Below are 23,710 nucleotides of genomic sequence, written 5' to 3'. Positions count from 1 at the left end.
TCACCTCCCCCAGAGGGGCAGCCTGCCCCAGGACCCACCAGGCTGCCCAGGCTCAGCCTGTAGCTGCTCATCTACAAAGTGGCAAGCTCCTGGCCCCATCTCCGTTCCCAAGAAACACACGGAACAAAGGGGGCGCTGCTGTGATTTCAAAGGCTCCTCCTGGGAGCAACCTTGGCTCCTGGGAGCGGGGAGCACAGTGATTGCAGGAGCCTGCCTGGGAAGGCCAGCAGGGAGGCCTGGACGCAGGCTGTGGGCAGAAATGCTCACACTCTGACAAAAGCGCAGCAGGCCTAGACAACGGACTCCTATGGGGCCCGCTGTGTACTGGCCAGGCTCCTTCTGAGAGCAGTGACTGGGGAACAGGAACAAAGTGTTAAAACAAGAACTTTGTCTTATCTGAGTAAAAAAAAAAAAAATCAAAACTAGGAGCAGGGGATCTAGTCTCGGGTCCCTCTGGTCCCACTGTCTACTTGCTTATCTAGTCCTTCCTCTGCCTCACCTCCACCTGGCCACCACCAGAGGATTTGAGCCTAAAAACACTGCACCCCCCCACAACATCCCCATCCACCAGGTCTCCCACTTGGTTCCTTCCAGAGACAGAGGGCCTGACCTTGTGGGGCTGCACTGGTCTGGGGCGCTAGAGCTGCCATCCTGCCTGGCTGCCAATTTCTCTCCCTCCAGAAGACCTGACCCCTACCCTGTCTGGCCCCATGCCAGCCTGGACCATGTTATATATGGCAGTATTTGGGGACCCCATCTGCGTGGCTTATTTGTCACACTATGTTGCCCATCTGTGCTCAGCACACCACTGCAAGAATATATACAGCAAAGGCACTTGCAGAACCAAAGCACCAGGGGCTGGGAGACCCGGGGCCTCCTCTTACAGCCAAGGAAACCATAGCCTGGTCAGAAAGGAAGCAGGGTACACTCTAGCCCCTCCCACGTCTGCTGCCATTGGCCCTGAACCAGAACTTAGGCCCCTGGCTCCTGTCCAGAGCTCAGTCCCTCAAGATCGAGGTGAGAGAATGCTTGAATTAATCTGGGAAAAATTCAAGGAAAGGTTCTGTGTGAGCTCACAGGAATCTGTGCAGTGGGCATAGTGCGTGCTGGCCCAGCACCAGGCTGCAGACCCCCGAGGCCCTTGGCTGGTGCCGGACACCTCACCTCCCCCTTCCTGCGACCTGCCTCTGTTGGCTGGGCAGCCCTGTGCTGCACGGACCCCAGTGGTGGGCAGCTCCTGCCATTCTGCTCCCTGAAGGCCCAACCTGGCCACTAACCACCAGCACGTGGGCCCCTCATGGTTGCACCTGTGGGAAAGTGCTCCAGTGCCCCTGGTCCACCTGGCCTGTGAATGGGGGCTGCTCTGCCTCTGCTGGCATCTGGAGCCCTAAAGTCCAGGAGCTCAGAGGCCTGGAAGCGGCCTTCACACTCTTACTGTCTTGTTTACAGGTGAGGAAACTGAGGCCTGCAGAGAGGGGTGAGAGCCTGGCAAGCCCAGAGCAGGGCAGGAGCTACTGTGGCCCACAAACCCCTCCAGCACCTAGCTGAGCCTCCTCCGCCTGTCCTGTCCCCTCCCATCCCCCTTCCATTCCCTCCCCTCATCTATCCCCGGGACCTTCCACCCTAGGGTCTCCCGCAGGTGACATCCTGCCAGCAGGTGTGGGAGTCAACTGCCCAGGAAGGGACAGACTCCACACCCAGCTTCCTCACTTTCTACCTGCATGATCTTGGGCGAGTGAAATAACCGCCCCAACACCCAGGCCCCTGATCCGGAACACAGGCCACACTCGGAGGAGTCCGAGCAGGCAGTCCTGCCCAGCCCTGTCTGCCTCTCCGGGAGCCTCAGGCTGAGGGAGGGGGCAGGGCTGCCAGCCCCACCGCACCACTTGAGGAAGAGCTGGAGGCAGGCACTCCATGAGGGCTCACTGCCCAGCAGACATGTGCTGCCTTACCAACTGCTTTTGGGACGCATGCTCCCTGGCACGAGGAAGGACCCAACGGCTCTGGCAACCAGAAGAGGAAATCTACATTTAAAAAGTCTCTGTATTTCTAAAATAGATAACAAAGAAAAGCCCAACATTTTGTTGAATTCTAAAGAAAAGGGGAATTCTGAGGACCAGAGTGGTCAAGAGTGGCTTCCTGTAAGAGGAGGACACACTGGACGCTGGAGACTGTGGTGGCGGGAGTGGAGACATCTGCAACCCCTTGGGGGGCTGGTCCCATCTCCCACCCCCACAGAAAGCAGTCCCCTGCGCCTGAGCTCAGAGCAGAGGGAGCCAGGAAAGCCTGCCTGCTCTTCTCCGTCTCTGGGCACTGAAAGCAAATTCAGTGCCCCGTCAGAACAGGGGAGACAACGCCCAGGAAGCAGCCTGTGGGGCCAGGATCCGAGACTGGGCACCCCTCCCACCTCCAGAGACAATACTTCCTCTGTACGACCCTTCCCGCCTGGGCCTTGCACTCTCCAAGCCCTGGCTGCCAGCGGGATGGCCTGCAGATGACCACAAGTGACCCATCCTCAGCCTGCGGGCAGGCAGTGTCCCCTTCCCAAACATACAAACATACCACTCAGTCCTGTCAACCAGGCACCGTAGTCCTGCCCACTCATTCAGTCCTCCTGGGGGCCCCAGCAGAAGGCAGTGCCTCTCCCCCAGGGTCACAGAGGGAAGCAGGACCTACCCCCACCCCATGGCCCTTCAGTCTGGGTTCTTTCCTTCCTAGCGGCACCGCAGAGCATGGCCTCTGGTTGGAGAGGGCCGGGCATGGTGCCACCCCTAAGGGGTTACTGGGCAAACGGGTCCTCAGACCTGACCTGTTAATGAGTCTGCACGGCCATGCCTCGCTTTCGTGTGGCCAAGAGAGAAGACCAGGTCCCGCCTCCCTCACGGGGTGTGGAGACGGTGATGATGACAGCACTCTGAAAAGGAGGAAGCGTTCCATTCTAAATGGCAGCACTTCTCAGTGACAATCAGTCTGGCAGTGCAAGCAACGCCCCAGTGTGTGGTGGGCGTGCCTTCGAGGTGGGAGGCCCTGTCCTAGTAGAAGCCACGTCCTGCATTACCAGGCCTGCCTTCTAACCACCCCACTTTCAGCTACCAGGTTTCTTTCCGGCCGCCCCGTCAGGTCCTAAGTCAGGAGGTGTGGCCTGTTCTATGGGAATCACAAAATGTCCTGCCCTGACGTCCCTCTAGAAGTTTCCGGCTTTGGGTCCTGACCCTCCAGGGCTCCAAGAACAATAGGTGAGCCACCTGAGGCCTCCACCTTTCACTGGAGAATCAGGGAGTCTCACACAACCAAGAGGCTGGGCTGGGCTTTTCGGGCAGTAAGCCTGCACCACAAGGGGAGTGGCGTGGGGGCGAGGGGCACCCCAGGATGACTCAAACCCTCCCATGACTGCTGCCCGAGCCAGCACAAGGCACAAGTCTGACTAATATCCTCTGAACGCCTTACCTAGCTAGCACCCACCTCTCACTTCCAAAACTGAAGAGATAGCCATTTCCAGTCAGTTTGTCAGAGAAGAGGTGAGGGGCTCAGGAGACAACAGAACGGACATTCCCCCTCCAGCTAGGCAGCATAGCTTTGATGGCAGCAGGACAGCCAGCAGGTCCCCAGGGACGGGAGCTGCCCACACTCTGGACAGAGAGTCTCAGGTATCACCCGTCAGGCCGGCTCAACATTACCCTCCCTCAAAGCTTAAGAAAGAACACTGAAGCCCAAGCCCCACAAGCAGGCACAGAATCTGTGTGGGGCACGGCCCAGGCATGGGCACTTTTTAAAAAAATTAATAGCCTTAGTTTGGGGAGCCATTAGGTTTATAGAAAAACTGAGCTACAAGTAGAGAGAATTAGTCCTTAGAAGTTCTCCAGGTGACTCCAATGGAGCCCAGGTGGAAACCCTGAGCTACGCCACCTCCACATCCAGGGACAAGAGAACTCTCCCGGTCACTATTTGGGGAGCAGCTGAGACCCAGAAAAGAACCCAGGACCCCTGCCTAATTCTTGGTTAACAAACTCTGGGCCTTGGGCTGAAATCTGGCTCCACCACTCGTTTTGGCAGAGCCCACAGCTAGGAGTGGTTTTTACATTTTTTAATGGTTGGAAAAATATCCGAACATTTCATGATGTGAAAATATTTGCTATCTGGCCCGTCAGAGAAAAAGTTTGCTGACCCTGTGTAAGGAGACTCCACCATCCAGGGGACGTGTGCCCTTGAGGGACGGCCCCCCACCCCCTGCAGGCCTAAGTGATCTGATTCTCTCCCTACCTCGAAGGGCCAGGCCGAGGAGGCCACGGGTGCACTGTGGGCAGGACGCCTGAACCTGCACCACTGAGAAGCTTGCCTGTCCCCCAAGGCCCCTCATGTCACCGGCTCCTAAGCCAGCCTCTAGCTGGGCCCATCCTGCTTGCCTGTGCCCGTTGGCTCTCCAGAGGTACGGGACGTGGCCCACGGCTCCCGCACTCCCCCGTGCACACCCTGGGCCATCCTGCCCACACCAGGGGGACTCAAACCTTCTTCTCTGACCTCAATGTTTCCATTGATTCCTGTCTTGAAAAATTTCTCAAGTTTCACCACCTTTCTCTGCTACAAATCAAAACACAGCCTGTCTAGGAGCCAAACTGCAGGCCGGTGTGGATCTCCCGCATTCCTGGCCCGTGGGGTACCTGCCCCTGCCTTTAACAGAAGTTGGCAGAGGCCTACCTGGAGTGTGTGAGGAGGCTCTGGAAAGGCTTTCGGAATAAAAACACCCCCACCTACCACGCCTGACAGATTTTCACCCAACAAACAGACATTTGCACCCAAAGCAACCCCTTCCGTGGTTCTGTGAATTTAATCAGAGTACTTCCCAGCTCACACTCAGTAGAGACAGGCCCACGTGCAGGGAGTGGAGGGGGTGGGGGCAGAGTGAAGGGTGGAATGAGCTTCTGGGCACTCTGCCCTGGGCACGGTGGAGGCAGCGGGGTGCAAGGGAGAGGCCTTACAGCACTGAGAGCCACAGGATGTGCTTTCTGGGAGGGGTGGCACTGATGCCAGGGGTTTCCAGGACGACCCTAACGTCAGGGTTGGATACCCTCTGCTCTGACATCAAGGCCCAAGCCTCCCGGAAGGTGCTCCCTCTTCCAGCCCAGGGCCCAGTTGCCCAAGACCATGCACTAGACTGAGCGATGGAGTAAGCCAGGGCACCGGGAAAGGAAGGGCAGGGAAAACACCCGAACTATTTTTTCCAAGGCATGGGGCCTGCCCTGGTCCGGCGGGGCGTGGGGAACAGCGGGGAAGAGGGGGAGGGCCGCACCCAGGGCACCGAGTTCTGCTCCGGAGGCTCCAGATTAAACAGCTCCAGGCAGGAAGCCCGCCTTCTCCCACATTGGTCAGGAAGTCCTGATGCAAGTTTGCTTTTTTTTTTTTAACATGAAGTAGAAAAAGAGATTTGTGTCCCCCTGACCAGCTCTTCAGCCAGTCCTACTGGGACATACAACTCCCTCGCGGAGGCCCTTCTTCCAGGAGCCTGGGCGGAGGCACCAGCCGCGCTCTCCCAGGCGCTCGTGGGGCCGCACCGTGGCCACCCGGTGGCCACCGCTCGGCCGCCGCCCTCCCAACCCGACCCTCGGACGGGGGTCCTGCTGAGACCGCCCGCGACGTCCGGGCTCCCCGGCGGCCCCGGCGCAGTCACGCCTCTGGAATGCGGGCGCGGGGGGCCACGCGTCCTGGGGAATCTCCGCGCCCGCCCGCGCACGGCCCCAGCTCCGACCGGACTGGCTGGCGGCGGGGCGGGGAAGTGGGGAGCAGGACACCGCCGCGTCCCAGCTCAGAGCTCGCCGCGCCTGCGCTACTCACCGGCCAAGAGCGCGAAAGGCAACAGCAGCCAGTAGAGCACCGCGCCGAGCACGTGCGGCTCCATGCCCGGGGGACCCGCGGGGCGGGCCTGGGGTCGCTGGGCCGCCGCGGCGCTAAGGGGCGGCGCGGGGCATCCGGTTTGGGCGCGCCATGGTGCACAAGGCGGGGCCGCGGCTAGGACCCTAGGCGTGTGGGCCGGGCCCCAAGCGCCTCCGCTGGGTCCGGGGTCCGCGTCCACTCCGGGGACAGCTCTGCCCGGAGGCGAGCGCAGCGCGCGGCTCTCGGCGACTCTGAGAGACTCAGCAGGGCGGGACGGCGGCTTGGCTGCTGCCTCCCGCCCTCGCCGCCCGCGGGCCTTTATAAGCTCGGCCCCCCGCCCGCCCTCCACAGCGTGCCCGCCTCCGCGCTGCCTCGACGGCCCGGAGCTCCCGACACCCCTTCTGCCCCACGCGCCCGCACGACCCGCCGGCCCTCTGGGCTGGGGCTGGCAAGCGGACCCGAGACCCCTACCCCCTCAATAACCTTGGCGCTGCCCCTCGGTGTGCTCGTGGGGGCGGGCAGGGAGTGCTTTTCCCCTGCGGACCCGGCTGGAGCGCCAAAGAAACGTTCCCTAGTGCCTGGCTACCCGGGCAGCACCCCACGCGCGACGGCGCCCTGCGCGGTGGGACTTTCGCTTTGCCGCTGCAGACGTGAGGAAGCAGCGCCCCCTAGGGCCCTCGGGCCGGCTCAAAGCCCCAGCCCAGAGGACCAGCACCGGGCGAGTCTGGGTTCGAGTGAGAGGACTGGCTGTGGATTGCCTGGGGCAGCTTCAGCCACTGATACCGAGCTGTGCACTCATCACTTTGCAATAAGGTAGAAGTGATAACAGCCAGAGCACTCGCCAAGGTGGACCGGCCAGGGTTCGAGTCCAGGGTGTGCTGGGCATCTCACCAGGCCACCTCAGTTTGACCTTTGCTACCCTTGAGGTGGCTGGGAAGGAACTGGGAAGGGCCCCCAGGGTCAGAGGCAGAGTCCTGGGGGTATGGCTGGACTCTGCCCAGGCTCCCAATTTGGCAGCCTGGGGGAATAAATAGCCTAGGGGCTGTGGTGGGCTGGAAAGCCTGTGGCCGGCACGGACCCAGGCCAGCCAGACCACAGGCCCAGACCCTCCCATTCTTAAAAAGCCAAAAAGGTGGAACTTCATGAAATCTGCTGTTTAGACGCTGACTGGCTTTCTCCACACCCTTTCTCCTGCTCTTTCCTGTCTCACTGCCCAGCGGGAGTCATGTCTGACTCTGGACTTTTCCTCACCCTCTGAGACTTGTAGCCAGCCTCAGGGTTCCTCTTCAAACGTCTTGGCATGAAGGAAGATGGGGACATTGGGTCCAACGATGGAGAGCCCCAGGACCCCCTGCAAAGATGCCTCCTCCAGCCTCTGGGAGAATGGCTGGAGCCACCCTCAAGTAAGGCCTCGATCTTCCCCCTTGGACCGCATCATCAGGGATGACCAGGAAAACAGCCCACATCAGCTCCTCTGGCTGTTTGCTTTGTGGCCCCAGGAGGCCATCCCCCACTCTCTGTGCCTTGGGCGTGTCTGTGAAATAGGGCAATGGCCCCAAGCCTTGGAGTTGTGAAGATTTAAGAGGAGACCACGCCAAAGTAGACGTGAAGCAACACACACCCAGTGAGGGGGTCACCATTCTTCCCCTGGGTTTCCTCCCATTATCATTCTTAGGCTGGGGACCAGGGAGAGGTGGGCAGGGAGAAAGAGAGAGAAAGGATCGCAAAAATGCCAGCAGTAGGAATGGGCAGAACAGACACTGCTAGGGCTCCCCTCCCCCCTCCTCTGCCTGGCCTGCCCGTGGGGTAATCATGGAGGCAGCTGGGGCTCTCTCTCAGGATATTGCTGCCCACCAGCACAGGGCCTTGAAGTGATATAAGACAATCTTGTTTGCATAAAAGATTTAAATGCAAAACAAATTTTTTTTTTTAAGTTTTAAAACCACTCCTTTAAGCTAAGTCCATCTACAGCCCAGGATGGAAGGTTTTACCCTTTCCCAAGAGCACGATCTGTACGGGAGCAGGGGCACACAAGTGTGAGGAGGAGGGAAGAGGGGAGAGGCATGTCCAGAGTCCCCAGACCCACCACAGCACTTTGGGGGACCTGGCTCACAGTTTCCCACCCTCCAGGCTCCAGCATAGTCGCTCCAAAGAAACTGGGAGTCTCAGAACTTGCCTTGCAGGTGTGCTTCCAAAAGAACAGCAAGTATGTGTTTAAGGATTGTGAGTAGCAAAAGACTGGGCAAAAACTAACTGTTCACTGGCAGCAGAAGGTAAATAAATTACAATGTATCCTACTGTGGAGCAGTGTCCATGGTTGCAGAGAATCAAGCAACTCTCTGTGTATCCACATGGAACAATTTTGGGGACACAATGTTACAACTGGGAATATTGATCTCTAAGATACAGTGTTACAACTGGAAAAAAACCAGCAGGGTAGCACCCAGGTCTGCTGGACACTGTCTCTCTGGGAGGGCATATAGGACCAGTAGGGCTAGCACTGTGCTATCTGGGTGGGAGGGACATGTAGTGCTCAATGAAATACTTTGGTGCTCTTTTGATTTTTTGCTACGTATATGCACGTATCACCTATTCACAAAATACATTTAAAATGAGCACAGCAGAGATGGATTCTCAGAAAAGGGCTTCCCCACCTACCCACTTGCCAGGCAGGGGGCAGCAGGGAGCACTGTCTGCCTTGCAGTCCTGGTGGGTCAGCGACTGGTGCTGTGATCCTTGGCAGATGAGAACACAGAAAGGGGGGCTGGGGGCAGAGCGGGGGAGTTATTTGCCGAAGGATTTGCCTTGAGGCCAGCTTTCCTGACTCCGAGTCCAAAGCCATTTTTCTCTCCGCACCCCACAGTTCAGGTCCTCCTACACTGTTGCTGTTGATTAAAATAGTAATTTAATTTTGGAGAGTAAGGAAGGGCTAAGTCAAAAGTGTCATCAGAGGGGATGTTACCCCTGAGGTTTAACTTTGTCCCCAAGGATAATATAGTCATTACTTGTCTATACTTAAAATAAATTTTAAGAGGAATTAATAGACACTTGGGTTGCCAAGTGTCTATTAACAGAGGAATGGATAAACAAATTGTGGTCCATCCATATAGTGCAGTATTATTCAGCCATAAAAATAAATGAAGCTGACGCACACTGCAAAATGAATGAGCCTTAAAAACATGATGTTCAATGAAAGGAGCTAGTCACGGACAGATACATAATTCCACTTATTTAAAAAACAATGTAGCCCTGGTTCCAATAGCTCAGTGGGCTGCAAACCAAAGTGTTGTCAGTTCCATTCCCAGTCAGGGCACAAGCCTGGGTTGCAGGCCAAGTCCCCACTTGGGGGCACACAAGAGGCAACCACACATTGATGTTTCTCTCCTTCTCTTCCTCTCTCTCTAAATACAAATAAAAATAAAATCTTTTTAAAAAGCCCTGTACTTTGCCTTTATTTAAAAAACAAAACAAAACAATCTAGCCCTAACCAGTGTGGCTCAGTTGGTTGGGCATCGTCCTGCAAAACCAAAGGTTGCCAGTTCAATTCCTGGTCAGGGCACATTGCCTGGGTTGCAGGTTTGGTTAGGGTATATATGAAAGGCACCCAATTGATGTTTCTCCTTCCCATCAATGTTTCTCTTCCTCTTTCTCACCCTTCCTTCCCCTCTCTCTAAAAATAAATAAATTAATCTTTTAAAAAAAACATCTAGAAAAGGCAAATCTATAGAAACAGAAAGGAAACGAGAGGTTCCCAGGGTCTGAGGGGAGAAGGGGATGGGGAGTCATAACTTAATGGGAACAGTTTCTGTTTGGGATGATAAGAAAGTTCAGGAAACGGTGGTGGTGGTTACACGATAATGTTAATGCACTTAATGCCACTTCTGTTTCCCTAAGTACATTGCCTTTGAGTGACCCCAGCCCCCCTTCCTGGAAACAGAGAATGGGAATGGATTCAGTGCAGAATTAGAACACATCCCGTGCCCATATGTCAGAGGGTCCCAAGGCTTTCCTCAGGGGTGCATCCCACGAGGGCACAGAATGACTGTCCCCTCCTCCCCATCTGCCACCTGCAATCAGCCTGGTGACCATGCTGCCTTGCTACCTGANATCTTTAAAAAAAAAAACATCTAGAAAAGGCAAATCTATAGAAACAGAAAGGAAACGAGAGGTTCCCAGGGTCTGAGGGGAGAAGGGGAAGGGGAGTCATAACTTAATGGGAACGGTTTCTGTTTGGGATGATAAGAAAGTTCAGGAAACGGTGGTGGTGGTTACACGATAATGTTAATGCACTTAATGCCACTTCTGTTTCCCTAAGTACATTGCCTTTGAGTGACCCAGCCCCCCTTCCTGGAAACAGAGAATGGGAATGGATCCAGTGCAGAATTAGAACACATCCCGTGCCCATATGTCAGAGGGTCCCAAGGCTTTCCTCAGGGGTGCATCCCACGAGGGCACAGAGTGACTGTCCCCTCCTCCCCATCTGCCACCTGCAATCAGCCTGGTGACCATGCTGCCTTGCTGCCTGAGGCCCAGCATTCAGCTCTGTCTGCTCAGGACATGCCTGGACCAGGGTCACCAGTGATGCTGGGCTTCCCCCCCACCCCATGGCTCCAGGGTGGGTCTGGAACCCACCTGCTGGCCTCACGAACCTGTGTCAGTTGGAAGGTTAGAAGCTAGAGCCAACTATGCAGAAACATGCTGACAGGTGCCTGTGGCCAGGATTCTGCCTTTTACCAAGAGCAGCCGGGACCAAGGCCATCCCTGCAGTAAGGTAGCCTGATGAGTGACTGGCGTCTTACACAGTAACCCAGATTGTAGACATTTGTCGGCAGCAGCCCTACCCCCCATCTCAGCAGTAAAGCTGAAGTTCAGATGGCTGGGATGATGGGAGGGACAAGGCCAAAATCAAGTGGAAGCTCACAACCCAGACCGGAGCAGCTGACACTATCTGGATCTGCATCCATCAGCCTGACAGTATCCCGTGTTCCCTGGGGCCAGTGAGGGTGAGGGGCTTCAGAGAGCAGACAGGCAGCTAAGACAGGGCTCCCCCCAGCTGCCCATTACCTGACCCACACCAGCTCCTGGGGCCTCTCCGGTTGTGCCTGAGAAGGCTCAGAGCGACAACTGTCTCTGGAAGCAGTGGGGACGGGGCAAAGATGCGGAAGTGGCATGGAGCAGCAGAGCACAGAGGCCAGGCTGGCTGAGAGGGTGGCCTGGAGTGTGACTCTCAGTGCCAGGGGACCACAGGCTTCCCTGTGAAGTGGGATCATCTCCACCATTAAGGCAGTTTTTAGGACTGGGGGCTGGGGCTGTAAAAACATGTCTGCCATCCAAACTTGAACAAAGAAGGGGAATGAAGACGAGAAGGAGCAGGTTGATGCTGTAGTGGAACCACGGAGAAATTCCTTGTCCGGCAAGACTGGGGCTCCTTCTGGCTCAGCCTTCCTCAGGGTGGGCTGGGTGCCCAGGACAGACATGGAAGCACTTGAGAGTGAGGTTGGCCATCACCCACCACGGCCTGGGGGCCAGGGTCAAAAGAGTACCACTGGTTTTACAGAAAAACAAGTAAGCCCTGACCGGTGTGGCTCAGTTGGTTGGGCATTGTTCCCACAAAGCAAAAGGCCGCCAGTTTGATTTCTGGTCAGGACACATGCCTGGGTTGTGGGTTCGGTCCCCCATCAGGGCATGGAGAGGCAACCAATGAATGTTTCTCTCTCACATCAATGTTTCCCCCATCTCCTTCTTTCTCCTTTTCCCTCTCTCTAAAAATAAATTAATAAAATCTTTAAGAAAAAACCAAATAAGACTGAATGGGTTTATGTCAAGTGAAAAAGCTGAGCTCAGGAAAGGGAAATGCCTGGCTCAAGGGCAGCCAACACGTCCACCCTCTGCCCGATGCCGGGGGTGTGGGAGGGAGGGCTCAGGCAGGGAGGCCCTCACTCGGGTGAGGCCCAGGCTGCCTTTGAGGACTGGGGCCACTCTATGCAAAGGATTGTTTTCTTCTGGGGTCCACTCTGCCAGGTCAAGCTAGGCGCTAAGGGGGTGGGTGGGAAGAAGAGTATTTCTCAACAGCAGGAGGCTGGCCCAACTTCAAAACGCTCCTCTTCACTCTGGTCCTGGCGCAAAACGTGGGACTCTCACCACCCCCAGGAACAGCCCTCTGGTGGAATGCGCCACCCCACCCCAGGCAGAGCAGCAGACGGGCTCGTCAAGGCTGGGCAGCCTCAGCCACCACGCTTCCCCAGCCAGGTCAAGGCAGGCAGTGTCAGGCTGACGCGGGGCTCAGGGTTGGGGGTTCAAATGCCCACCCATCAAAGGCCTGCCCACTCTCCAGCCTTCATCAGACGCTGACTCCTCTGGCCTTGCTGACTGACTCACCCACCCTCAAATTGGGGCCCACTATGCAGGGGCTGGGGCAGAGCTGAACAAGAAGCACCCCTAGGACCTGGCCCTGCCCCTGCTCATACTCCTGGGTTTGGCCTGGCTGGACCAGCTTATGGCAGAGAGGGAAGGAGGGGCACATCCTGTGTCTTGCTCACGTGCAGGAAGCTCCCCAAGGACGTTTTAACCAATGAACCCTGCACCCTCCAGTCCAAGCACTTTTCAGGTTCCCACTGGTTGCCTGTCCCGGCCCACCACTGGTGAGGTGTGGACCACTGGCTCCTGGTTGTGTTCCTGCTGATGGACATCACCTGCTTGTGGATGTCACCTGCTTGCTGAGGGAAGGGAAAGCACCCCTTGCTAGGTGAGGGGTGGGCAGAGGCCCAGCTGGCTCTCCGAGCACAGTGATGGCTGAGGAAAAGCAGGTGGAATAGTGACTTCTTGGGCCCAGGGGCACTAACTAGGGCAGTGGAGGGAGACAGGGGGCCCTGAGCCTCTGGGCACCAAGAACCTGACCACTGCATTCCTCTCACCAGAGTTTTGGACGGCCTGGATCACCCACAAGGTCTCGGTGCCCTGCTCCAGAACCCTGGCCTCCAGCCATGCTGCTCCATCACCTTTGCACCTGTACCAACCACACGGGGCTGCTGGGAATCCTAGAGGGGCCCCACTCTGTCCCACTCCACTGGGAATGCCATCCCCTCCCCCAGCAAACTCCTTCCTCCTCACTCTTCTGGAACACCCAGAAGTCTCTCCTCTGCCAGCCCTCCTGCCTGCCCCAGCGGTCACCTGTCTTTGACAGCCCTGAACTTCCAGGGTATGGTTACTTCTAGCCATGAGACTGAGGCTTCCTGGGGCTCTGCCTGAGGTGACGCTACACCCCTAGGGCCAGCACAGCACCTGAAAATAGAAGGGCCACCCAGGTATCTAGAATGGGTGTGAGGTCATGGCCTTTATCAGATGCCATTGCAGAAGACCGACCACTGACAGCAGCTGCCAAGCAACTAGCTCAAGGTGGCAATAGATAACAAAGTCACACAGGACCCCCGACCCTGATAGTGCCCCTCCCCTGCACCCTCTTGCCCCACCTTCTCCCCAGAGTCCGTCACCCTCGACCCCTGCCTACGTCCACACATGCACAGTACAAAAGCGGAGCAAAGCTGACCTTCGATCCATGGAAGTCAGTGGATAAACTCTTCACCTTTCTCCCCTGGAGAGTCCTGAAAGGTGATCTACTGGACTTTTGAGGGGAAGGTCATGTGCAACTGAGCCATCAACTTTGTGTTCAGACAAGTCTGCCACTGGCTCTCTCAGCCTGTCTTGCTCCCTGAGCCCCTGATGAGCTTCCTGAAGCCCTGCCCTAGGGAATTCCTATACCAGACCTTGTCTGGGGCTTCGCTCTCTGGTGAGGAGAGTCCTCCACCAAGAACACACATGTGTGATTTCCAGGGCAGTCCCAGCAGTAGTTGGCCTGAGGACAGGGCCAACTATCCCAGCTGCCCATAGCTGGGAGCCCCTGGTCCCACCCCCACTCGAGGGCTGTGGTTCCTACAGACACACTGACTGCTCACTCACTAGGAGACCCTCTCTGGTTCTTCTGAGCCTCCCGACTTACCTAATTCACTGGCCTCAGCACCTACCTAGTCTTTAATTGTGGAAGTCATGGGGAAACTTGGAGTAGTCTATGCAACAAGTGCCTGCAAGCTGAGTGGCCCCCTTACCACTTTAGTATTGTGGCTGCGGGATCTAACTGCACAGATGAGGCTTACTGGGAAAGTGTCCTGGTCCTCTTACAGAAAGAAAACCACCCAGACCTCCCCCCACACAGGATCAATTGCTATTTGAATTGGTCTTTCCGGTGAGAAGCCTCAACCAGGAGCACAGCCGAGTGCTGCCTTCTACAAAGGCCATCTCCTCCGCTCTTCCCTCTAAGTCACAGCCTGTGGGTCAAATCTGGCCCCCCTACCTTGTTTTATCCAGCCTGGCACCTTGTTTCTACCTGGTGGCAGCACCAGGCTCCTTGCCCCTAGTTAGGGAGTAGTTACATTTATACCGTCCTCAAGTTACATTCAGCTTTTTGAAGGCAACCTCAAGGCTGATGTGGCCCCCCGTGACAATGAGTTTGACAGCCCTGCTCTAAGTGCTCCCAACGCCTGGACGCTCTGCAGGCTCCAGGAGCACTGGGGCGTTTCACAAACTTCTCAGCACAGTGCTTAACAACCAGCATGCAAAGAATTCCTCCCAGAGGCCTGCTCACCTTCCCTCCCCATCCCTCTTACCAGGAAGTTCCAACGCCACTGCGGTCTGGTGACCGTTCCTCCCCAACTGCACAGTTATGCTGTCTCTTCAACTTCCAGAGCTCCAGGGTGTGGTCTTTCCCCTCCTGTACGCAGACACATGGGGCTTTGCCATGTACTAAGAGCTCAGTGAACACTGCTGGGTGGACAATGGCCTTCCACTGCCAGGCCATATCTCACACACGCTGCACAGGAGTGGCTTGTGACAGGGCTTTCAAAGTTCATTGTTAAATAAGGGACACTTACAGGTCCCTCAAGAGCAGTCCACTGACTGCGACAACAGTCAGTGAGGGCTGCCATTTAAGGGCAGATGCCCACCTTCACCATGGGTGGGGTTAAGAACCTAGTGGCTTGGCAGAGGCTCCGGTGGTTCTGGCCTTCCTCTGGGACATGGCCCTCGGGTTCAGGCTCGGCCTGTGCCGTGTGTCTTAGGTTGTTCTTGTAGTTCCAGGTATTCTTCCGCGGATTCTTATAACTGTGGAGGGCTACTTCCAGCAGAGGGGCCACCCCCAGCACACTAAGTGCGTGGGAGCGCAACAGGTGTCAGGACAGGAGGTGCCTGCAGCCTGGTCAGATCTGGCAGGACCCTCGGGCTTCAGTGACCCAGGGACCCCCGCGGGTGGCGCCCACACGGCCAACCTGTCGACCCTATCTGTGGAGCCCGCACTCTGGAGCCTCCATCTCCCCCCAGCCCCGCTTCGCGAGCCTTGCCCCCACTCCAGCCATGCCCCTCGCTGACCCGCCCTTCCAAGCGCTAAGCTCCGCCCCACCGCGCACCGATCCGCCGCGTGGACACTACTGGCCCCCTTCCCCTTCACCTCCCCGTCTCCGGCCCAGCGTAACTTGAGTGTTAAGCCCCGCCTCATACCTCCCACTTTCGCAACCGCGTGATTGATTGACAGCACCAGGCCCAGGCGTCAGGCCCGCTCTCCAGTTCAGGTGCGGACCCGGGCTGGAGTAACGGAATGTTTCTGGTTGCAAAGGATGCCTTACTGTGGCTCCAGGACCCTGGCACCGTCTTTTCTGTGTGACCGGCCGCCCAGTCGTGGGCGACCGCTGGTGGAAGGGTCCTTGATTGTCGGTGGTACTTGCAGTCCCCACGGACCGGGGCGGGTAGATCTGGTTTGCCCCTGTTGATCTGAGCAGGGAACTGGGCTGGCACTTGCATTTATTTTTAATTAATTTTAAACACCCTATGCAGTTATTGGAAAACTTCTAAGTCGATTTAGAACAACTTGGACGCGTGAGTCTACTTTTCCAGCTGTGAATTTCTTGAAATGTAAATAAAACCAGCATTTTAATGAATGTGCTCTAAATTGAGCTTTGCTGTAAGAGTAAAGTGCACACTACACTTGTGTAATTAGTGGTAGTGATGGTACTTAGCCATGATTATAATGGTTATGATGGTGGCGAGCAAAATAATGTGGAATAATTCATTAATAAAGTTTATATTGATTACTTGTTGAAATGATAACATTTTGAATGTAATGTAAAAAACTTATGTCCCCTGATCCTTTTAATTTTTTAAAATATAGCTACTACAAAGTTTTTAATGTATTTTATTGATTATGCTATTACAGTTGTCCCATTTCCCCCTCTTCATTCCCCTCCACCCTGTACACCCCCTCCCACCCACATTCCCCCTCTTTAGTTCATGTCGATGTGTCATAAGTTCTTTTGACTGTATTTATTTATATTTAGAGGGGAAGGGAAGGAGAGAGGGAGAGAGACATCAATATATGGTTGCCTCTCGTGCATCCCCTGCTAGAAACTGGCCTGCAACCCAGGCATGTGCCCTGATTGGGAATCGAACTGCGGTTGTTTGGTTCGAAGGCCCATGCTCAATCCACTGAGCTACACCAGCCAGGGCTGTCATAAGTTCTTTAGCTTCTACATTTCCCATACTATTCTTGCCCTCCCCCTATCTATTTTCTACCTGCCATCTATTCTACTTATTCTCTGTACCTTTTCCCCCTCTCCCCCCCTCCCCTGTTGCTAACCCTCCATGTGATCTCTATTTCTATGGTTTTGTTCCTGTTCTAGTTGTTTGCGGTTTTGTTTTAGGTGTGGTTGTTAATAATTGTGAGTTTACTGTCATTTTACTATATTTTTTAATCTTTTTTCCTAGATAGGTCCCTTTAACATTTCATGTAGTAAGAGCTTGGTGATGATGAACTCCTTTAACTTGACCTTATCTGAGAAGCACTTTATCTGCCCTTCCATTCTAAATGGAAGCTTTGCTGGATAGAGCAATCTTGGATTTAGGTCCTTGCCTTTCATGACTTGGAATACTTCTTTCCAGCCCCTTCTTGCCTGTAAGGTCTCTTTTGAGAAATCCACTGACAGTCTCATGGGAACTCCTTTGTAGGTGACTGTCCCCTTATCTCTTGCTGCTTCTAGGATTCTCTCCTTCATTCTAATCTTGGCTAATGTAATTATGAAGTGCCTTGGTGTGTTCCTTCTTGGGTCCACTTTCTTTGGGACTCTCTGAGCTTCCTGGATTTCCTGGAAGTCTCTTTCCTTTGCCAGATTGGGGAAGTTCTCCTTTATTATTTATTCAAATAAATTTTCCACTTATTGCGCTTCCTCTTTGCCTTCTGGTACCCCTATAATTCAGACGTTGGAATGTTTCAAGATGTCCTGGAGGTTCCTAAGCCTCTCATTTTTTTTCAAATTCTTGTTTCTTCATTCTTTTGTGTTTGGTTGTTTCTTTCCTCCTTCTGGTCCACTCCATTGATTTGAGTCCCAGTTTCCTTCCCATCACTGTTGCTTCCCTGTGCATTTCCCTTCATTTCACTTAGTGTAGCCTTCATTTTTCCATCTAATTTGCAACCACAGTCAACCAATTCTGTGAGCATCCTGATCACTAGTGTTTTGAACTGTGCAGCTAATAGGTTGGCTATCTCTAGGTCATGTAGACTTATTGGCTCTGGGGCTTTGATCTGTTCTTCTGTTTGAGCCATAGTTTTTTGGTCAGGTTACACCTGTTATGTGCTCACCAGGGCGGGGCAACCCAGTAGCTGGGTTGTGACACTGTATGTGGGGGCAGGGTTTGAGAGGAAACAATGGTGCTTTCTCTGCTCTCTCTTGGATTTCAGTCCCTTCTGCCACTTCCCACAAGCAAATTGGGCCCTTCTGGTGCTGGTTCCCAGGTGGGTGCGCTTGTGTACATTCTAGAGACCCTGTGGGTCTCTCCAACGAATTCTCCTGTGAGGCTGGGAGTTCCTCCCAGCACTTCAACCCCCACAGGTGTTTTCAGTCCATGGTTTGAGGCTTTATTTCCTGGCTCTGGGGCCCTGGGTTGTGGGGCCTGTCTCGCTCCCCAGTTTCACCTGGTTTATCCGCACACAAATGTGGGACTGCCTGGTCTGCCAGTTGCCTTGCCTGCCACGCCCCTCCACAATCTGCCACCTTGTTGGGTTCACCTGCTGCCACCCAACGCCCAGGTCCACCAGCCACCACTTTTTTTTTTTTTTTTTTTGCCAAGAGTCCTCTTGGTCCTGCTGCCCGACTCCGCTGCACCTGCTGGTCTGGATGAATGTGTCTTCTTTAATTCCTTGGTTGTCAGACTTCCATACAGTTCAATTTTCTGTCAGTACTGGTTGATTTTTTGTTTCTAAATTCTTGTTGTCCTTATTTTGGTTGTGCAAGAAGGCACAATGTATCTACCTACGCCTCCATCTTGGCCAGAAGTCCTGCTGCATCTTTCTTTTACTATACATTTTTAAGTGACACTTGCAACTCCCACTTTATGTCTATTGGACAGTGCCACTCCAGATACTCACATGTGGACCAACACCCAGTGCGCCCTCTCCTGCCCGGATACTCTCTGAAACCCAGTAGGGGGTGAGGGGTTTGTCATTACTGTGTGGGAATTAGAGGCTTAGCTCACTTTCCCAGCAGCTCTGCTGAGAGCAGTTTCTGTTGAGGTCCTACTGCTACAGATGGGAAGACTGAGGCTTGGGGAGGAAGAATTCCAGGGTCATTCAGTTTATGGGCAGCAGCAGCTTGTCCACTCTCTTTGTCCTTTCCATAATGGATTCCAAAGTTGTGTGGTGGGGCAATGAGACAAGTACACATCGATCCTGGCCGAGGAATGGGGCCAAGTATTCCTTATGTGCCAAGTATTATCACCATCACCCCTGGTTACAGATCGGAAGACTAAGGCTCAGAGCAACGCAGCCCACCTCGGCAAAGTCTCCCAGACCCCACTTGGGTGGTTCAATCAAAGGTCCTGGACTTTACCCATACTCCTCTCCACATTACAAATCAGACCCTCTTCTCCCCCATGGGTCATACACTCCTGGAAATGACTGAGGACCCCTCAGGGCTTTTGTTGATGTGGGTTATAACTACCAATATTTGTCATATTCGAAATGAAAACTAATGCTTAAAAACATTTACATAGTAATTATAAAAACAATAATAAATGCATAACATTTTTATGAATATAAATTGTATTTTCCAAACCAAAACTTCTAGTAAAAAGAGTTGCATTCAATGATTTGTTGCCAATCTCCTTCATATCTGGCCTTGTAGGAGACAGCTGGGTTCTCACAGATGCTCCGCATCGCAGCTCACAACTGTGATGAGCTGTTCTGGTCAAAGAGTATGAAGAAAATCTGGCCTCACACAGGAAGGAGCTGGAAACGGGGGAAAGTTTTCCAATAGCCTCTCCAGATGAGGACATTCTTTTTGATAAGTTTATAAAAGGAGTTTTTAAAGATATTTATTTTTTAGAGAGAGAGGAAGGGAGGGAGAAAGGGAGAGAAACATTAATGTGAGATAGTTGCCTCTCACACCCACCTCGACAGGGGACCGAACCTGCAACCCAGGCATGTGCCCTGACCAGGAATCAAACTGGCGAACTTTCACTTTGTGGGATGAGACTGGACCAACTGAGCCACACTGGCCAGGGCTATGAAAACAGTTTTGACCTCATGGGCCCACTTTGAGAACTGCTCAACGGTACATACATGCTTCTGCATTTACTCACACCATCTGTAAGTGTAGCAGACACTCATGGTAGCTCACCCCAGTTCCTTCAATACATAACCCGAGGGTGACTTGTAAGCAATTTCCCTTCATGAGAACAGCTTCCCAGGTCTCTCTGCACAAAGGTGGAGCAGCCTAGACCTGCATAGCGCAGGTATGAAGGGCTGGCTAAGGCCCCTGGGAGCAGCCCTCACCCAGTGAGGACAGAGTCTGTGTACAAACACCCAGCCTCCTCAGTCCCAGGTGGGATGATGCTGAGAGTGTTCCACAGCATCTTCCAGAGATCCTGAAGAAAGGAAGCCCCAGCCATCCTCGGCTGTCGCCCTAGGCGATCACCTGCTCAGGAGCACACTGCATACTGGCCCCTTCCCTGTCTCCCTTCTCCCCTGCCTCCTTTCTGGGACCATCTTCCAAATAGTTGATTTGCCCCCAAATCCTTGAGTCAGGGTCTGCTTCTGGGGGCATGAAAATGAAGACTGTGAACTATTCCTGTGCATTATGTGTCGGAATGATGAAACCTCAGTAAACTCTAAAACTACAGATTCTCTGATTTAGGGTTGAGCCAAACGAAGTGGCCACAGGGACACAGCGAAGAGCGATTGCAGATGTCCAGGTGGGAGAGGATGTGGGCTGAGACCAGGGTGCAGAAACAGGGTGAGAAGCATAAGATTCCCTAGGTCTTCATGGTATGGCTGCTTATTGATCCAACACCAAATATGGGGCTGAGGAACTCTGCAGGAAAAGCAAACCAGAGGCCGCAACAGTCCTCCAGGCCAGACTGTGTATCAACAGTTTAGGGCATCCTACAGCTACTGAATGTCAACTCTATGCCAGTCCCAGAGCAGACCCTGCTGGCAAAGAAATGAAGCTGATGAGCTTTTCAGGAGCTGGTGCGGGGAAGACCCAAGCCATTACAGTCTAGGATGGGGACCACCTGGGTAGCCCAGAGAGGTGGCCCTGACAGGTGGTGCCTGAATCTCAGCTCTGCTACTTGCAGGTTGTGTGGCCAGAAACAAGTGGTTCAACCTCTCGTCTCAATTTCCTCATCCATGAAATGAGCCTATTTGTAGCATTCATAGCCTAGGCGGCTTTTGTGAATCAGGCGTGACAATATGTGGAAAGTTCTTAGGGCTATGCTGGGCACACAGGAAGGATCTGCATTTTGGCAGTTACCATTCAGTGCTCGCATTCCCTGTTCTGGTGGAAATTCATCGCTGGAGCTCACTACCTCACCTCCAGGTAGCAGTTCCTGCAATATGACAGGGCCTTACTCCAACAAGAGGCAAGGCCTACATTCCCTCCCCTGGAGCCTGGGTGGGCCTGTGCAACCCCTTCGTCTCAGGAAGAGCAGACAGAAGTGGCACTGAGGACTTCCAGGGATCAGCCATAAAAAGGTATACAGCCTGGCTGGTCTGATGGTAGTGGGTTACCAGAACCTGATAATGTCAGTCACTAAAGTTGGTATACAAGCTCCAAAGCTAAATTTGACTGGCTTTGAATAAAGCCAGGGTGTGGGGGGAAAACAACCTGCATGCTCTCTCATGGTCTCACCTGGGGAGCCCAGAGCTACCCTGAGGGTGCCATGCTGAACACCAGGAGGAGAGATCCATGGTGGGGGGGGGGGAGGGGAGAGAGAAGAGACCCATACAGTCCCCATTCCTCCAGCCCTGGGTGCTGAACTCTTCCCATGTGCTACACTTGCGAGGGAGGGTACATTCCAGGTGTCTCCAGCCCCACCTGCCGTCTGACCACAGCAACATGAGACCCTGAGTCAGAACCACCTAGCTGAGATGCCCTGGAATTTCTGACCCACAGAAGCCATGCGATGTAACATGATTACTTTAAGCTGCTAAGTTTGGGGAGATTTGTTATGCAATAGAGAACCAGTGTACCTTCTTTGGGGCCACATATTCACCAGGTATTTGGGTGCCTGCCATGTGCCAGAAATGAGTTAAAATAAGGCATAGCACTAATTCTTCATTCACTGGTTTTTCTGCTGCGTGTAGGCACTATGGAATAAAACCATACTCCTCTGTGTTTGGAGACACACATGGTAGAAGTTGGCACCCTACTCCATCTCACTTCTTGAAATCAAAAAACACAGAGAGGTCATTCCAGCTCCAGAATCTCAGGTCCCAGGAGAGGATCTGACTGGCTGGCTCCACACCTCTCCGCGGTGGGGGGGTTGTCATACACTTTGCATTCCATTGTTGGTGGGTAGGAAAGTTTTAAGAAGGTGCTGCTCCCAAAAGGCTTACTCCCTAGGGGTAACAGTGGTCCAGGCAGACCCTGTGTCTGGGCACAGATACTGGCCACAGCACTGGAGAGGGTACTGAGGCCCCTGATGTGTGACATGTCCCCTTCTCGCTGGCTGATCCTAAGGGGTCAATGCGGACCACACTGTTAAGTCCCCAGAGTGCTAACATTTCTGGCCCCTCATTCCATATGAGACAGACTCATTTTACATTCACATTCTAGATCTACAAGACCCCTTGGATGGTCCTTCCAGGATTCAGCTCGTCCTCAGAGCCATATGGGGCTGCTAGGACCCACTCCTGCCTCCAGGCTCTGGCCCTGGGGCTGGCCAACATGACTGCCATGCTGTGCCTGACTCCTTCCTTCCCAGGAGTCCCCTTAAGGTGGATGTGCCTGGCTGTGCATGTCCGTCCCACAGCTGTATGGTGGTCAGGTGGGAAGAGAGTCCCCTCTTTGGGTGGTCTCCTGCACTTCTTACAACCCTGGGACCTGCCTCCAACCCCTTCACACAGCACTGGGATGGCACGAGCCCAGGAAAGCACTCTGTGGTTCCATCGCTTTGTGGGTGGGCAGGTGGCAAGACAAACGAAATGTTGGTGGAGACTGCTCAGCATTTTGGAGGCCCTGAGGATGCCTGCCGGTCACATCCTGACCATCAACTTATTTACAGAGGGCAGGGGCAGGGCCAAAGTGCCAGCAGCCAGAATCGACAAACCTCTTGCAGGTAGGTCCAGCTGCCTTTACCTTTCCAATAGCAGGTGCTTCTTTATTTTCTAAATGTGAAACAGAGAGTGGGGAGCTACCATGCCACTGGGTGAGGAGATAACTCCCTGCCTTCTGATGAGCAGCTGTGAGTCAAGAGATTACACTCCCATTACAGTTCCAGAATCATGCAAGCCTTCCTTCTTTAACGGACAGTAGGCTTCATTTGCAGTGCTCTACTTTGACTCAGGTCAGTTCCTGCCTCCACCCCCTACCACTGTTTTAAGAAATAAATTTTAAGTGATGGCCCACAGCACACAAACAAAACTTTAACAGAGACATGACCTTCAAAATGCTGGCTGCAACCTTCCACACTGCTTTCTGTTCTGCTAATACTTTGCCACTGGCTGGCTGTTCACAAACTAAGGTTCTAGTTCCTGGCACCCTTTGTACACATAGGAAATGGGATGCTTCACCCACCTGTTCCATCAACCTCCAACTTTCTCATTCTTGTCATTTTGCAAGCACCAATGGCACCATCTGACTTTTTTATTAAACTTTTTAAAATAGGTATAATTCATGCTTTTTACAGAAAACTTGAGAAAATAAAGCCCCTTTCTCAGCCCTTACCCTTCCCAAAGGCAAACCCTGTGATTTCTTTTCCTCTCAGATCTGTACGCCCACTTCAGGACCGGAGGAACGGCATTTTTCTGTGATTGGAATCACAATGGCATTGGGACTTGCTTATCTGCCATCAGGCTCTCAAGTCTTCCAACCTAAGCTTTAGGTTTTAAGAATTAACACTTCTTTTAAACTCGGCTAATTTCACAGCAACTCTTTAAAACAAAAACAAGTTTGAGCTATAATTCAAATAATAAAGTTCACTCTTTTAAAAAAGTATATAATTCTAAAAAAAAGAATAAAACAGTATAATTCTGCTTTTTAATGTTCCTCTAATTCCAGAACATTTTTCTTTGAGTTGTACCCGCCTTCCCGCCGCTGGCCCTCGCCAAGTTCACTCTCCAAGTGGGGGGAACTTGGAGAAGTCGCCCACGATCTGGACTTGACTTTCTTTGCCTGTAATACCCGCGCGTAGAGACCTGACTGTCCTAAGGAAGCGCTGAGGCCCAGGACAGGTCGCCCCGCCCACATCACGTGCGCAGCTAGGTCACGTGCACATCCGCAGGACGCGCGCAGGCCTGCCATCTAGC

General features: G+C 53.6%; 1 protein-coding gene across 2 annotated transcripts in view; it reads right to left on the bottom strand.

Annotated features, from left to right (window-relative positions):
* PIEZO1 (piezo type mechanosensitive ion channel component 1 (Er blood group)) overlaps positions 1–6,168 on the bottom strand; it is a 62,924-nt gene extending 56,756 nt beyond the window's left edge. For both annotated transcript variants that reach the window (XM_037040179.1, XM_037040180.1), the window contains exon 1: positions 5,830–6,168. In XM_037040179.1, the coding sequence (XP_036896074.1) occupies positions 5,830–5,893 (64 nt within the window). In that variant the 5' untranslated portion in view covers positions 5,894–6,168. The remainder of the gene's footprint in view (positions 1–5,829) is intronic.
* Between the last annotated feature and the right edge of the window lie 17,542 nt (positions 6,169–23,710).

Source organism: Sturnira hondurensis, unplaced genomic scaffold (genome assembly GCF_014824575.4).
Source record: "Sturnira hondurensis isolate 20B ecotype Veracruz unplaced genomic scaffold, ASM1482457v3 Scaffold0002597, whole genome shotgun sequence".
NCBI lineage: Eukaryota > Metazoa > Chordata > Mammalia > Chiroptera > Phyllostomidae > Sturnira > Sturnira hondurensis.
This window is presented reverse-complemented; position numbering and strand designations above follow the sequence as displayed.